Source organism: Cottoperca gobio, chromosome 8 (assembly GCF_900634415.1).
Source record: "Cottoperca gobio chromosome 8, fCotGob3.1, whole genome shotgun sequence".
Lineage (NCBI taxonomy): Eukaryota > Metazoa > Chordata > Actinopteri > Perciformes > Bovichtidae > Cottoperca > Cottoperca gobio.
Genome location: NC_041362.1, coordinates 8,249,766 through 8,266,098, shown reverse-complemented (window position 1 = coordinate 8,266,098; position 16,333 = coordinate 8,249,766). Strand labels below are relative to the sequence as shown.

General features: G+C 40.2%; 3 protein-coding genes across 3 annotated transcripts; 1 reads left to right on the top strand and 2 right to left on the bottom strand.

Annotated features, from left to right (window-relative positions):
* The first annotated feature begins 1,893 nt into the window (after positions 1-1,893).
* On the top strand, positions 1,894-6,917 carry LOC115012672 (G-protein coupled receptor family C group 5 member C-like). Its single transcript, XM_029438395.1, has 4 exons — positions 1,894-1,997; positions 3,201-4,205; positions 5,323-5,426; positions 5,514-6,917. Exons 2-4 carry the CDS (start codon positions 3,227-3,229, stop codon positions 5,616-5,618), a joined length of 1,188 nt encoding a protein of 395 aa, XP_029294255.1. The 5' UTR covers positions 1,894-1,997; positions 3,201-3,226; the 3' UTR covers positions 5,619-6,917.
* A 1,778-nt stretch (positions 6,918-8,695) lies between these two features.
* ccdc137 (coiled-coil domain containing 137) lies at positions 8,696-12,176 on the bottom strand. Its single transcript, XM_029438397.1, has 6 exons — positions 11,966-12,176; positions 11,587-11,729; positions 11,249-11,474; positions 10,675-10,757; positions 10,027-10,106; positions 8,696-9,601 (listed from the first exon to the last, which is right to left on the bottom strand). Exons 1-6 carry the CDS (start codon positions 12,034-12,036, stop codon positions 9,401-9,403), a joined length of 804 nt encoding a protein of 267 aa, XP_029294257.1. The 5' UTR covers positions 12,037-12,176; the 3' UTR covers positions 8,696-9,400.
* A 1,919-nt stretch (positions 12,177-14,095) lies between these two features.
* tspan10 (tetraspanin 10) lies at positions 14,096-15,300 on the bottom strand. The gene is made up of 3 exons (XM_029438396.1): positions 15,211-15,300; positions 14,509-15,086; positions 14,096-14,402 (listed from the first exon to the last, which is right to left on the bottom strand). Exons 1-3 carry the CDS (start codon positions 15,298-15,300, stop codon positions 14,096-14,098), a joined length of 975 nt encoding a protein of 324 aa, XP_029294256.1.
* Between the last annotated feature and the right edge of the window lie 1,033 nt (positions 15,301-16,333).

Sequence of the window (16,333 nt, the reverse complement as noted above, 5' to 3'; positions counted from 1 at the left end):
TCCATCACGCAGTATAAACAGTACGTTTAGTACAGCCTAAATGCCAGAGTGAGCTTCAGTAAGGTGTCCTGGATGACCTTACTCTGGTGCTGAACCCCGAGGGGATGCACTAGATAACCAGGTCTCCATAACATGATGCTTTCGATATAAACACACATTTCACATGTCCAATGAATGAAAAGAACAAAAAAAGGAATAAAACACGTAAAGATGGGTTGAAACACTATATTCCGTTGTTTGGTGTCACACTGATATTTCCCAACATGTCAACGTATCTGCCAAACTGCACTATAGACAGTAAATTCAATTTTGCAGTGTATTATTAGACCTATTTCTGTGTGATACTGTGACTGTTTTTCCAGTTGCATATTTCACAACTAAATGAGGAAGAAAGCTGATGAGAGAAGTTTTGTGACTGTGTGAATATTCACAGCGTCGAGGCAAACAAGCAAACAGATAGAGAAATCAATAAGTGTAAGTAAATATAAAAAAAAAAACACTCTACTTTGCCTTAGAAGACTAAAGTATGACATAAAAGAGCATCCCATGATATCGAATACAACTTTTTAGCCACAATTTAAATCTTAATCTTAAATCAATGGGTCAAGGTTAATATTTATCAAATGTTTGTTAAGTGAAATGGCCTACAACAGATCAATAACAAGATCTGTGTTGTTGTGTAATCAGATTTGATGATATGCCACAGGAGTCCATCTCTCCTGTAACAAAAATGTTCCACCAGGTGGCTCTGCAAAACTGGAGGCAAAGCCTCCCCTCTGAGGATGACTGCCCTGAAGTACTTATCCCTAAAAAAAGAGAAAGTTGATCAAAGTACGATTATAATTCTCAATATGCATGTTGTGTATGTATAAAGCATTAATGTAATCATTGACTTACTTTTATGTGTCCCATAAAAGTGCCGGTGAGAGTGCCTTCTGTTTTTATGCCCATAAACTGTGGAACTCACTGCCTCTGGATATTAGCATGGCAAACTCACTCAGTATTTTTAAAAGGAAATTAAAGACCTATCTTTTTTAATCTCACTTTTAATTTGGAGCAATCTTATAGCCTTAGTTTTAAAGCTTTAATCATTGATTTTTATATTATTTATTATTATTTTTTATTATTCTATTTACTTTTATTTATTCATTTTTAACATGTTATTGTTTAAAGAAAAATAGTTTCAGCCTTTAGTAGTTTGTTTACATGTTTTGTATGAAATGTTCCATACAAAAAGCTCAAGTAAAGTTGAATTGAGTGCACTAAAAGACATACATTAGAGTTTAAATATTCTTCATTTTAACAACTGTAAGTAGGCCTGAAAGTATAAACCGCTGTAAATGCTGCAGCTGATCATTCCAAAACAAACTGCCTTTAAAGACCAATCAAATAACTGATCTAATTACTAAACCAGTGAAAGCCACAGTTCATCATCGTGCTTGAAATCAAAGCGTCTTCACGTCAAACATGTCGCATCTCATGTGTGACCGTGTTGTAAAGCCTGCTGTGTTCAAGTGGAAATGTCTCACTTTGAGAGGTGAGAGGTCCCTTTGTTTGGATGTAAACTGTCAGAAACAAATAAGTAGGCCGGGTGCTAATCTCACATAATATGCAAAGCTGCAAGCACCAGAGAGGCTGGATGAAGAGACATAGTTGCTTTGAGCCGAGTCCGTACATTCACACAATAATAATAGTTTAACTTTACAGGACAACTACTTTAATGCGACTGCCGCTGAGTTCATTATAACATGGTTCAATAACAATTTGGAAGGAGTGGGCAGATGGAGGACTGTGCATGATTATGTCCGGAAAAACCCGCGGATTCAAGAAGTGAACTTTTAAACGCTCGGAAATTGGTGGAAACATCCGTCAGGAGCCCTGATAATACCCGAGGAAAAATAATAATATATTTTTTCCAGACACGGTTAGGTTATCCTTACCGGGAGAAATCTACCTGAACCAGCTGGAGCGGAACTGCTCTCTGTCTTCAAGTCCAGGTAGGAAACCCATGACGGAAAGTCATAATAATATCAGCCTAATCTAATACTCCTATAATTATGTTACCGTTTATGGTTATGTAGACATTGTCATAATGATTTTAGCTTGGGTCTTTGTTAGTACGCATTTACAAAATATTCTAAGAAAAGCATTTGCCAAAACTTTTCATGAGTTTATTAAACTGGCCTGTTTTTAGCTTTGTGAAAGATAATCCAATTAATTTTGACATTGTTTATTTATCTTATGAATGTTTGTGTGTGTGTGTGTGTGTGTGTGTGTGGGGGGGGGGGGGGGCTATGGTAGGCTACACATAGATGAACAGTTGCTATCTTGGTTTACTTTAAAAAATCACTCAATTTGGAGATACGTGGTTTTAACCGGACATCGACAATGTCCTTCGATCAGTTGGAGGCTATGTTTATATACAGTAGATTTATGAATGTTGCAAGATATATATATTTTTAATTGACAGTAGAGAAATGATTAGAATTAATGTTGAATACTAAACAATCTTTTCTTTAAATTAGTAGCTAGACTTTAACCATCCATCTGTTGCCTTGTGTAATGTTTTTTAATGTTTTTATTATATGCTTTTTTTATATTTTGCTTCATCATTTTACTCTGTAGCACTTTGATTTTTGTTTATTCAAATGAAAAGTGCACTTATAAATAAAATCTAGTGTTATTATAAATTAAACTCTATTTGAGATGCTGGCTGGGGAATACTCATTACGCCTCCTGTTAAGATGTTACAATGATAATGATGTAAATTAGATGGTGTAGCAAGGCTACACTGAGCTGTGATTGTATGTGATGTTGTAATTAAAATCAAGGGAGACGATTATCTGCAATTTTGTGATTCTTCAGAGACTCAAATTGATTAATTTAAGTAGACAGCAATTTCAGTATAATGCAGTGAGACACAACTGGCTCGGTATAGTATGTGGATGGTACAGTTCATGTACTGTGCTGTGAAAAGGTAATATTCTATGGAAATGTTTTTGTTTCAGATGCATGCAAAGTCAGTGGTTTGTCTTTCCATTCCTATTTTTAAAATGAAGGATGCAAATAATAGCCTAGTACAAACATTGTATTGGAAAAAAGTTGTGCACTTCTCCAAGTAAATTGTATGTGTCCCTATAAAACAAACATTAAGGAATTTACATGCATGTTTAATAATAACAATCAATATTTTGTTGCAGCACGTTTCAATATCTGCAGTAAAGCCATGGGACCGACCGATGCTCCAAATGGATGCGGCTCCAGCATCAGCTCCATATATTACAACCTGTGTGACCTGACTGCAGTGTGGGGGGTCGTGGTGGAGGCTGTTGCTGCTGCTGGTGTGGTGACTTCCTTTGTTCTGTTGGTCATCCTCATGGCCAGCGTAGCGTTTGTGACAAACAAGAAGAGGAAGGGCATGGTGGCCCTGCAGGCTGGCATTCTGATCTTTATTCTGGGACTCTTTGGACTCACGTTTGCCTTCATTGTGGGTCAGTACGCCACCAGCTGTGCTGCACGGAGGTTCCTCTTCGGAGTACTGTTTTCAGGCTGTCTAGCCTGCCTGGTGATGCACGGGTTGTGGCTCGCTTTGCTGGAGCGGAGAGGCTGGGCGCCCAGGTGCTGGATGTTATGCCTGGGAGCCTTGGGTCTGTGGATGGTCGAGGTGATCATCAACACGGAGTGGCTTATCATCACTATGGTCCGGAGCCCACTCGAAGGTGTCAATATCCCTGATCTGACCTGCAGCATTGCTAACCAGGACTTTGTGTCGGCACTGGTCTATGTGATGGTTCTGTTGTTATCTGTGGTGCTGATGGCTGTGCTCTCACTGACACACAAGCACAAGCAGTGGCGCCGAGACGGAGCCTTCATCCTGGTCACAGGGCTCTTCACCATGGCTATCTGGGTAGCTTGGATTGTCATGTACATGCACGGGAACAGAATGGCCGGCGATCCCAGCTGGGACGATCCTACTCTAGCTGTAGCCATAGTGTTCAATGCCTGGGTGTTCATCTTTCTCTACATCATCCCAGAAATCTGCTTACTGAACCAGGAGGACCCAGACCAGGAGCAGCCACTCGATGGAGAGCCTGTTTATCCTGCCAGCAGCCATGTTTATGGCAACATCCTTAAGGAGCTGGAGCCACCCCACCAGAATGTGTACATGGATAATAAAGCCTTCACTATGGACGAGCCTCCAACAGGTGAAGCCTGACACATTATTTTCTACCATTAAACTTTCAATGACAAAGTCACATTGCCTTCAACTACATTATGATGGGTGCTGAATCCTTTAGAATGACATATTAATTATTATTGCATTCATGCACATAGTTCTTGCAACAGATATACAACCAAGCACAGGTGAGCTATTGAAATAATAAAGCTCAACAGTGTAGCTAATGGGGGGGGGGGGGGGGGGGGGGGTACCGTTAATCTGCGGTTGCCTCTAGCAACAAAGGAAAAAGATTGTGAAATAATGATCAGCTTTGCTGTGTAATGTAGTCCTGCCTGTTGAACATGTTGATAAAAGGTGGGACCTGTCATGCAAACATTTTATGAGCGATGCCTATATGCAAAAATGAAGCAGACAACATAATAGGTGTATTGTAACATGCACGTTCTCTCTGGCACTTACCTGCCTGAGACGTCAGGCCCGCCAACAGTGAATTACTTTTTTGTCCACACGTATTAGTGTCTGGCAGTGCCGATGGGAATCTACTTATAGGATAAAACTAAATATGTGCCATTCAGGAAACATACGCACTTTTTTGGACAAAAGTCTGATCTACTTACTGAAGGTTGTGTCCTTGGCCAACATTATGAGGCACTTCCATCAGTCACACATTACAGTTATATAATCTTTAAACAACGTAACGCATTTACTTTACTTGGAAGTTTCAGTAGGTTGTAGAGCAGAACAGTAAGTAGGAAGAGGAAAACAGTGACATCAAAATATTTAGATTACAGGTTGGTAAAAAATATAGGGAAATTGTCTGAGTGTCACATATTTAAAATAGTGTATAACCTCCTGCAGGGTGCTTTTAAAGTTTTACAATATCCAACTTGTGCGAGACATCTAATTTATCCAGAGAGACGTAGCAAATATTGATTCACTTAACTGGCCAGTTTGAGTAAATGTGCGATGCTACAGAGAGGGGCAGTGTTTAAACAATAGCAGATGTCCTAAAAGTGTACCATTTCTGTTTTCCATAGCCTACCTGTTTTAAATGGGGAACTTGTGTTAAGTCTAAAACTACAAAAGTAATGGACTAGATGGCAACAAACTCTTATTTTATTAATCTGCCTTTTCTTTACCAGTGCCCACAAAGCCAGTGTCTCCATACGGGGCTTATAATGGTCAGCTACGAAGCTGTGTGTACCAGCCCACTGAATTAGCCCTGATTGCCAAGGGTCTGACTAAGGTGAGTGAGCACACGATATTTAACACCAACATAGAACTTAATCTTCTGTCACATCTGCTGAGATAATAACTTCACCGTTTGCTTCAGATGGAACAAGACGCGATGATGCCTCGTGTCAAAGCCCCCTCTTTCAATCCAGGAAGTCGCAGCTCCCTGCCTCATTCAGCTGATTCAGATTCCTTGCCATTTTAAGGATTGTCACATGCAGGCAGCGTGAGTCGAGGGCACAGTGCACCTACACACTCAGATGTTACGGCTATGAATTCTTCACAGGTTTTTTTTTGTTCTCCCCTCGGGGTTCCTTGTATCAAATGTAACGTACCCTCCTTTCTCCTCCATAGCAAAAAAGGCTTGATATAATAACACACTGATGATTCGCCAGCTGCAGGAAGTAGTCCCAAAACCTGGAAATGAGTTGAGTCAATGGGTTTTTGATTCCTGAAATAAGGTCTGTTGTTAACACAAGTTTTAACGTTTTGTTTTTTATGACATAAAATATGTCAGTAAATACCCCACAGGCAGTGGCTAACAAGTGGCTAAATGAGACGACAGAGGTTGTCAGGGACGGCATCACGCCAAACACTTGTCCACCTTTGGCTTCGTGGTGGTGACATTGAAGTCATGTGACTGTGTAGTTGTTTTATAGCCCAACGTTGGCTTCACACACACCATAAAAATGTTCATTTGTGAAGATTATCATGCTGAACTTTAAAACTACGATATGTGATATGATAATGAGTAACAAAAACCTTTGTTCGCCTCAGAGCTTATTTTCTACAATAATCAAAAATCCAATTGATAAAACCCTCCCCAGTGGCTTTTTTGACGAGAGAACCAGGACGACACAAACTTCTGGGCTCGCTTACAAAAAAATACATATTCCCTGAATCACTCTAAATGCAGTAATGTGACCCAGCTCCTCTCACAGACCTTTTTATTTTGTCTTCTACTTTGATGTTCGTGCAGTGCTCGTCGGTTCTGTAAGCACTAAGGGCTAAGTGTCATAAATAAAAGATACAAAAAAACCGACAATATCGAAAATTGAATGCTCAGTAATATATACATAGACAATCAAGAGAAAGAGTGGCTTGTATGGATCTTTATGGGGAAGCAATAACTTTGCCTTCAGGCTAAGAGAGAGACCAAAAACCGTCTTTTCCTGTTCCTGTTGGTTGATGTTGGACAAACGTACACCAGGATTAGGTGCAGATCATTCAAAGCAAAGGCGAGGTCTATAATTTAGCTGTTCCATGTTAATTTTTCACAAACATTGAAAGTTGTTTTCACCATATAATATAATCTTGTTTCATAAATCTACTGAGTGGAATTTGTTCATCTGTAAAATATGTAATACTTTGTTCATTTGTGAAATTAGGTTAATTTTCAGACATCCTCTGAAACCGTATGATTTTTAGAGTGCCTTGAATTTATAGAATTGTATGTAAAAAGGTGTCAATTCTAACTTATTAAACCTATAAATGGTTACTTAAATACTGTGTAGCTGTTGGATCCTTTGATTGTAACACGAGACAAATTTACGAGAAGGCAGATGTTGGATAATGCAACAGGAAATGTCACAAATATCACCATGTACACCGCTTCGAGCCGTTATTTGCATATGTTTGCTAAGCTTTAACAGCTTCACCCGGGCACGATTTGGCTACCATACTGCAGTGTTTGGAAGACAAAACTATTTTAGGTGGCACTGAAAGTACTATTAGGGAAATGATACACTACCCACACAGTACACTCTGACAATAAATAAATGTGATGCTCTTCTCTAGTTTGAACTTAAGGTTGTAATAGTCTTGTGGATGCACTTACATTTTGAGTTTGGGGCATTACAATGTAATTTGATGGAGTATCTCATAAAAACAACATTGTCCGACAGCAGAACTTGTAAAAAGGCTGCCAGGAGATCTTCTTCTTTGCATGTTTGTATAAGACGCTGCATGTGCTGCAAATAAACACGCTGTAAGCACCATCACAACATTATTGTGAAGGGACAAATTAGCATGGAGCTTAGTGTGTTCGTGCCAGTGTAGGAGCACAGTGTGTTTGATCTCTTTTCCTTTCTGAGTTTCTCTCAATGTTTTTTTCTCTTTGACTAACGATCAGTTCTTCCTTTTTCCCTACAGAGGAACAAATATTAATAAATATATATAAAATCACGCACACACACACACTTTCTGAGCGAGCTGTGGCTGCCTAGCAGCAGGCTGAGTACGCGCTCTTAGAATTACTCCCACCATCCTGTGCTGTCAGCAGCCTCCATCCACTTGTTCAGAAAGGAAATTACTCACAAACTGGAAACCAGGCCGATCAGAGATGTACAACAGGGGGGAAAAGAATGTGGCGATTTTACCATGTCATGCCTCGTGCCTGCACCCTTCGATCCCCTACGCACAGACAGAACAGAAGCAAAGAGCTGCAAACAACTTGCAGCTAGACAGCGAAGTAAACCCGAGTGAACAAAGCAGGACAAATATATCCAAATGTAAACAAAACAGCATTCAGACAGTTGATACAATGTTTTCTTAGCATTTTCAACATCTCACCTGTTTTACGTCACTGACCCAACTAAATCTAGATTAATGTTTAACAGGCTGTCCCAGAGGAGCCAAAGCTGGATTTTACCAATTCATCTCATAAAAAAAATAGTTACTAGCAAGCTGTCACTTTTCAGGAGGGTAAATAAACACATAACTTTAACCTTGACTAATTCTTGATCAGTGACTTGAGCTAAAAATCAAACGGCATCTTTGTCTGACAGGCAGCAGCTGGAAATCCCTTGGTAATATGAATAGCTGTCTTGTGCACATGGACACAGGTGAGTACATAACCAATGGTGGTTGAGCTCAGCTCAAGGGAGTCAGCACTACCAATCGCAAGCAGCTGTCCCCTCTTAATGCATTTCCTTGTCACTGTGACAACCCTCTGTGGACAAACAGATGAAACAACAAAAAAAAAAGCTGATCAAACTGACTGTGGACCCACAGTCCAGACAACAGGGCCTCCGTATTAATTAGGCATTACCATCTGGTGATATTATTTGATAGGTCACTATTGCAAAAAATATATATTATCAGCGTAATGTTTGCTTTTAGATCGAGGATGCTTTGAAAGATGAAGTTGTTAAACAAACATCTTTGTATTCGCACAGTTTGTCCCAGAGGCCAATGTTTAAACAAAGGCCATGTTCATGAGGGTAAACCTTTTACGGATTACAAATGTAAATAGCTGTGCCAGGCTCTAATAAGTGCTCCGCATTTAAAAAGGCTGATGCGATTTATTAATCCAGCCTCTTGGGGAGGTACAAAGGGAAACAAGGTTTACAAAGTCTACAGCCATGGATGCATATAGAAAATAAGACATTTTGTGCCATCGAAATACAAAAAGTCCAAAACAATTCAGTCTGCATGTTCTGACAGCTCTCCATACAAACCATATGAAACCAGCTTTCTACAGGAGGACTGCCATCTAGTGGGACCAGAGCAGACAGCTGAAGGTTTATCTTTGCCTCGATAATGTTATGGTATAACACACCACACATGACGTTATAGTAGAAACCTAAAGATGCAGAATACTAAAACAGTGTGAATACACTTAACACTTGCCAGAGAACATCTGACACAGGGGTGAGAAGTCACCTTACAGGATGTATTTATTTAGGTATCATCAGTTTGTCTTCTTTATCTTTAGACATTTAAATGTAATTAAAAATGTGTATGTCCGGTTCTCTTTTGAGCTAAATATGGGACACGGTTACACCTAATTCTGTGGGCAGCGGATGCAAAGTTTAGCTTGTTTCCCTGACAGTCACTGTAGCTACACTGTGGTAAGCTCCCCCACTGGCAGTTCTAGAGTTACATAACACAAACACGTCTGCTGATGGATATCTTACGATCGGTTTCAGTATCTGAGATTCACGGAAGACTTAAGTCAGTGTCTTATAAACTCTTCGACATGAAACATCACTGAGGGTTCTTGAGTTTTTCCAGATTGGCAGTCCGGTCCTTAAACTCCTGCATTCTCTGTTTCTTAAGAAGACGGTAGGCCTGCACTGCTCGCTCCCTCTCCTCCTCCATGATTCTCTGTCTGGCCATGGAGGGCTTGCTTGTGGAGACCGCCGTGTGGCCGAGGAGAGAGTTGAGAAGCAGCTGCTTTGGTGCCTTCTGGAGGATGTTGGTGGAGGAGAAATAAATCACAGTGGCTTAATACGACACATTCAAAACAATGATCCACAAAAGTAATCAAGAATAAAATAAAGCACACAGCAGAGAAGTGATAGTCTAGACACCAGCACGTCTACAGAGAGCCGTCACAAGTATGTGCTACGGTGGTAAATCAAATGCAAGGTGATTAAAAAGTAATTAATTCATAAATAGTAAAAGCAGTGCAAGAATAATAATTACTATTGATAATATAAAATACAAATTTAAGATAAATATATGAACAAATACAAATGCAGATGCAGATGCTAACACAGCCAGTAACTTAGAGGTAAACACAGTGCAAGAATACAAATAAATTACTAACAGAAGATAAATACAAAAGTCAATTGTGCATAAGTCTGTGTGAACACTGCACAGCTGGTTACCTGAGATCTGATCGGAGCTTTCTTGGGTTTTGCGCTGAAAGACGGCGGGGCCATCGAAACTTCCCCGAACGGAACATGATCTAATAAAACAAACAAATCAGTCCTTCATATCAATAAACAAACACGGTTTATATCCTATTCTGCTTTGTGATTAAAGCAGCATTAGTGGATGTTTTGGCTTCTTAGGAAGTAGCAGAAGAAGTTGTTACACTCACGTCGCCTTATTATGTTATTATGACCGATCTACAAATACAACAGGCACAAAGCAACATAAGCATTTATTTGAGTCCACCTGAGGAATCTAAGACCAATGCTTACTCTCCTTTTAACTCTGTGCTGGTCTCCACTAAGTAAATATCTGGCGCCTTAGCTACTAAATTCTCCAACATGTTCACCAGCTAGTTGCTAAATGCAACTTTCCCGTTTGGTGCTGGTGCAGGTAGCAGACAGTATGTTGAATATAACGTTTTTGCTGAATTGTGGGCTGGAAAACTACAACAATGATCCAAAATAGACCAAACAAAAATCATTAGCTGTCCAAACAAGATAAACCTGCGATAAACTTGCAGAATATAAAGCCATAAAGTCCCTTAGAGTTTTAGGAGACACAAGAAATAACTGCTCGTTTACATACACAATGTTCCTTACCTATAAAAATCTCTTTTTCCAGCTTGTCTACTTGTTTGTCCAACTTTCTCTGCTGTAGCCTCTGTAATCTGTTTGTATCATGCCTGTAGCAAAGACAGCAAAGAAGATCACATACATTAGACACGTATCAACCAGGAATGATACTCACTTTTACATTTCTGTGTTTCACTGTGCTCCATTTTCTGTTGCCGATTACTGTCATCATTGTCATTTAACTGAACGGTGGGTTTTTAAACATTATTATGTGCAATAATGTCATTTTTCCCAATAAAAAAAGTTCAATATTGTTGAATTTAAACTTAAACTATTCAAAAACAGTACATAAAACTGCAACAGATTACATTTCTATTGTCCCAGTAGGGCATTTTCATTGCACTTGTTTGGAGGCACATGACATATTAGCCACAGACCAACAAAGAAGACAGCACCTACACATACATGGCATACAATTAGGACCCTAAGCAGGAGGATAGGGTTTAATTGACTCCTAATTGGTACTACCCTTCATTAATATCCAACAACAGAACGAACACATATCATCTGCTTTGCTGATTACAAATCAAAGAGTACTCACTGCTTCTTTTTCTCAGACTTGCCCGTGTCTGCTGGCTTCTCTTGTTGGTCTGCATCCAGCTCAGGCTTTCTGTCTACTTGGTTCTTGGTGAGGAAGAGGACGTGTTTCGTCTCATTCTCCATGCGCCGAACATATGCTTTCTCACTTTCCGTCTTTCCCCTCTTGAAATGTGGGACAGGTATGTCTCCACTCTGGGAATCCTCTGGTTTATCTTTAGGGGAGACAGCTAAAGAGACAGAAACACATTACTCACTAGTAATAAACACGACTGTTAAAAAGTAAGTAACGTTAACGTATGCATCACAAAAGTATAAAGAAGCTTTTTTTTTTTTACTTACAGTCTTTTAGTTTTTTGACCTTCAAGTTTCCCGTTTTCATTCTCTGCTTGTTTTTCATTATCTCACGGAGCCTAAAAGGGATGTGCTCGAGGTGGTCTGGTTTGGCTCTCTTGGGTTTACCATCTCGTTGGTGCTTCTTATCACTGTTTGGACACAATACAGTCCACATAGCAAGAAGGGAAAAGTGGGAAACAAGTTAGCCTTTGGAAGCCATATATAATGCAGGTACGTGTCTTCAGTTATATACGAGAATAATGTTGACAGGTTGAATTTCATTTTGATAGCTAGCTGTGCTTGAACTAACGCAGAGAGCTAATAACAGTTAGCTGCTGTAGCTAGCTAGCTGTTTTTCTGTTACACACTAGCTTCCTTACGTTACCTTAAATGTTGTCCGGCCTTGCCCACTTGTTTTCCGGACTCTTCAGTTTTGTTCTTCTTATTCTTCCCCATGATACTGCACTTTATGCACAATGCATTACAAATGATCTTAGCAAAACAATAACACGTGTGGAGCACCGTGTATAACCTTTAACCTACAAAGCTCAAGCGACAGAGAGGGAGGAACTAAAGAGCTCTCACTCTGAATTGTTTTCCGGGTACCGTGGTCTTTCACCCCGAGTTTCGAGAACAAATATATCCAGTTTCCCTGCCGTGTATTTATTTATTAATTTCACTTTGAATTATTTCAGGGTTTTTAAAGATCACTACTTTGAAAATTGCTCTTCGCCTTCACCGATTTACCTGTAGCTATAACTGGCCTATGCTTGATTTTCTTGAATGACATTACATTAATCATACAACTATTTTGACGGCTACGACATTTAAATAATAATACAAAAACCACACCAATTTAAAAGATAAGACAGAAATTCCGCCTCGTGGAATACTTTTATACTTTTATAACAGTGATACTGTTATAAATAAACGATCTTTGCTGGAAACGTCTTCCTGATTGGTTAGAATAACTGCTGGAGCTTCTATCTCCCACCACTAGATGGCGTCGTTATTTCAGTTTGTTCAATACGACAGAGACCCAGAAGTTTTAAATGTTGTGAAGTAGAAGTATAAAGCAACCTAGCATAACATAAAAACACTCAAGTAAAGTTTAAGTACCTCAACATTTTACTTTAGTACATTACTTGAGTAAATGTAATTATTACTTTACAGATGTAACCTTTGGGTTGCAGGAATTGTGATTTTTATTAGTTTACTATTATTTTGATATTTCATAGATCAAATTATTTTAAAAGTAAAACACAACTGTCCACAACCAACAGTGAAAATTATCATAAGTTGCAGCCCAACAGTCAGCTGTTAAGAACATAGTTAGTAATGTATGTAGCTCATTCAGCATTTTGTCCCTGAGCATGTATCAGACATCTGGCATACAGTGAGCCATTCATGTTTTCCAACAGCATAAGCACTCCTGAGCCTACATGGCTTTCAATATACAGAATGTAGAGGATTACCCAGAAAACTAAAATGATCTCATAAACCGTATATTGGTATCAAATGCACCCAAATGTTTTTGTGATTGTGATTATAAGGGTGAGTTTGTGAGTCCTTACATGTGTCCATATGTGTATGAATGAACTACAGACTCCTGCTGATGGAAGGAGAATGCTGTCGCTGTTTGTGCTATAATGTTCTTGGCTGCAGACGTTGCATAATATTGCAGGTGGTGAGGAGATACTGAGGATGTTTTCTGAGAAAATACCACAGGAAATATGCAAATGACTCCGATGGACACCTCCTTATCATTATTCCCAAAAAATTGTAAATTTATCTGACTCGCTATTTGTTCTTTCTTATTCAGATATCACTGTAATCTGCCCACGAGAAGCATACAGCCATCTAAAGTCTCTTCACTGAGAAACGATTTTAACATTGGCTTTTTATCATCTTTTTTCATAAGACTCTCAAGCTGACATTTTAATGTCTGATGCTAAATTTGTCCTTGTTTCATTGCCTGAGGTTGCAGTGGAGTCTCCACAAGGAGCTTGGTTACGCAAAAATGTTTTTACACAATTGTCAGCAGCAAGTTTAATCAAACTCAATATAAAGCATGGATTTCTTGTTTTTCTTTCTTTTCCTCTTTTCCTTTTTGCAAAACTTAGCATGTTATTAAACCATGCCACTGTTTTGAAGCATTACACAATTCTCATTATGATGCTTTATAAGTGCCATGATCCTGTGAAATTTTTAAAAGTTTATATCCTAAATATTAATCCAAACTTGAAAAATAACAATTTAATTAGGTTTTGTTTACAGAAGTGAATGAAATCCTGAGACATAGGCCGACTGTGTTTTACAAAAAAAAAGTTGTCGTAATCAAGAAGGCCTTGCAACCCTCCTTCTAGAAGCTTGGCGACCCCTTGTGTGGGTCCCAACCCCCAGGTTGGGAACCAGTGGTTTACAGTATGTTTACTACACATGAGAAATAAAGTGGAGATCCAAAAGCAGTTAGAACACAATACATATCAGCACACAATATAGTGATCATCCCATGTTATATGTAAACTTTATGCCACTGGATGCTTTCTAACAGTCGTGTTGTGATAAACAGAGTCAGAATCTGGACTCCCAGTAGGACGACTCCAACTGTCCCTATCAGGCCCTCGTGCTGCTCGATCCAGCGAGAGATTCCCCCCAGACAGCCGCCGAGGAAGATCACGCTCTGAGCACTAAACTCATCCAGCAGCTGGGCTCCTAAACCACACTGAGAGTTCCACACTGTGCCGTTCTCCAAAGGATCCAAACAGCACGTCGCGGGGACGCCACAGGCCAACACTCCTGGAGCTGAGCAGTTGTAATATCTGAGGAAAGGGAAAGAATATCCAATAACTATCAAGGCATTCATACCTCATGACCAATAAGTCATCATGTACTTTTTCCCCCCCAAGTAAGTCACCCTCTACTCACATGTTGAGCTCCCAGTCACGGTAGTCGTCTGCCCCACAGCACTGCAGATTAGACTGAATCTCGTCCGTGATGAACCTCAGATCCAGATCGTCCTGGTAGTGCACCATGGCAGCTAACATCCCTGACCGCAGGTAGCCTCCAATCTGATCTTGTAGATTGTAGGCGACAATGGCGGCCAGCACCTGGGCTGTGATGAGCGCCAACACCGCCGCAGAGAACAGCTTCAGTAAAGAGCAGTTCTCTCTTAAGGCGCCCACACAGCCCGACAGGCAGAGCAAAGTCAGCACGAAGCCCATAGTCACAAGTATCAGCATTGGGTCAGTGCCGATACTTCCGATCTTCTCCTGAGCAAACGACTCTTTGCTGATGAGGCCCCACATCCCCAGACAAAGAACCACCAGGCCCAGAACTGTGAACACCAGATTGCATAGGAACAGGAAGTATTTCAGGAAATAGTCCATAAAAGAATATCTGTAGTGGGGTTGGGTGCTGTTGTCTTCTCCATTGTTTGGCTCGGCTTGGTGAAATTCAGTAGAGACATTGCTTAGCTCCTCAGCGTCCTCTTTTGCGGAGTTTTCCTATGGACACACAGGAATGCAACTAAATGTCGTGGTTTTTGAGAACTAATGCTGCCTCAAGCATTTAACTACACAGAGAGGTACTAAATATTCAGAACTCAACGTAGCACGAGTGACTCCTTACCTTCGGTATGAGCGGACTGGACTCATTCTGCGTGGTGTCCCTCCTCGACCACGGCAAACAAATGTTTTTTATCACCAAATATCTCCTCATGTTAGAGACAATTCTTCCTGTGCTTTTAGCGGGTCTGAATGACACAAGCTAAAGTGGAGCATCGGGGGAGCACTCACTACTGCATGAACAGAGGAGCATGTGAGCCGAGGTGGAGAAACCATGCAGTGCTTAGCCTCTGGCTGCTGCGAGCCGTGGGATTTCTTCATCATGTGAGAGTCACAGTGAGGGGATTAGACGGTTATCACACGCGCACACACACACACACACACACACACACACACACACACACACACACACACACACACACACACACACACACACACACACACACACACACACACACACACACACACACACACACACACGAGTGGGCCTGACCAGAACAAGAGACTTTTGATTTGAGGTTTACTCACCACCAACCACTACAATATCAGGGTGTTATGTAATCATTTGACAGCCCTTAAATAAAGTGGATAGTTAAAGAGAGAATGATAACACAGACAACAAACAATGAAATAAGGAAACACTTTTTAATATGTGCAGATCAGATTTTTATTATTATTATTCAAATTTGACAGGTTGTTAATAACACATGTTTCTGTGGTCAGCACACATATTTATTTGCTCTTTACCCGGACAAAGCTAGGAAGGTCCTCCCTGGGGAACTGTGGGAATATGGTTTCTTTTGTTAGGTAAGAATGTCAGGGTAAAGAGACAAACATAAATACAGCAGGGAAACTCTTCTTCTCGCAGTGCAGAAAGCGAAGTCAGGGAAAAGAATAAGAAAGGTTTCGAAGAAGAAGAAGGCATACCAAAGTCCACCATGTCAGACCACAAGATAGGGAGACGTGGTCCCCATCCAAACAGAGCTATCAGCCTTGTCAAATGTAACTATGTGCGTGTTTGTGTTTATGCTTCTCGTCTTGATCTGCCTCCACAGAAAAAGGCTTCTCCGATGACCTCCAATCTCCTTCGGTTAGACCTTTACGATGAGTTCGCTCGTTTGGAGCTTCATCTGCTTTCTGATCATCTCTACTTTTTTCTCCAGCGTTTGACTTTCCCTCCCGAGCTT

Excerpts from the sequence above, each read along its gene's own strand:
- LOC115012672 (XM_029438395.1), top strand. The coding sequence starts at position 3,227 with ATGGGACCGACCGATGCTCCAAATGGATGCGGCTCCAGCATCAGCTCC. Across the intron at positions 4,206-5,322 it reads TATGGACGAGCCTCCAACAG|TGCCCACAAAGCCAGTGTCT; the intron begins GTGAAGCCTGAC and ends TTTCTTTACCAG. Across the intron at positions 5,427-5,513 it reads TTGCCAAGGGTCTGACTAAG|ATGGAACAAGACGCGATGAT; the intron begins GTGAGTGAGCAC and ends CGTTTGCTTCAG.
- ccdc137 (XM_029438397.1), bottom strand. The coding sequence starts at position 12,036 with ATGGGGAAGAATAAGAAGAACAAAACTGAAGAGTCCGGAAAACAAGTG. Across the intron at positions 11,730-11,965 it reads AAGGCCGGACAACATTTAAG|TGATAAGAAGCACCAACGAG; the intron begins GTAACGTAAGGA and ends GTGTCCAAACAG. Across the intron at positions 10,107-10,674 it reads GGAAAAAGAGATTTTTATAG|ATCATGTTCCGTTCGGGGAA; the intron begins GTAAGGAACATT and ends TTGTTTTATTAG.
- tspan10 (XM_029438396.1), bottom strand. The coding sequence starts at position 15,300 with ATGAGGAGATATTTGGTGATAAAAAACATTTGTTTGCCGTGGTCGAGG. Across the intron at positions 15,087-15,210 it reads CCAGTCCGCTCATACCGAAG|GAAAACTCCGCAAAAGAGGA; the intron begins GTAAGGAGTCAC and ends GTGTGTCCATAG. Across the intron at positions 14,403-14,508 it reads CGTGACTGGGAGCTCAACAT|ATATTACAACTGCTCAGCTC; the intron begins GTGAGTAGAGGG and ends CCCTTTCCTCAG.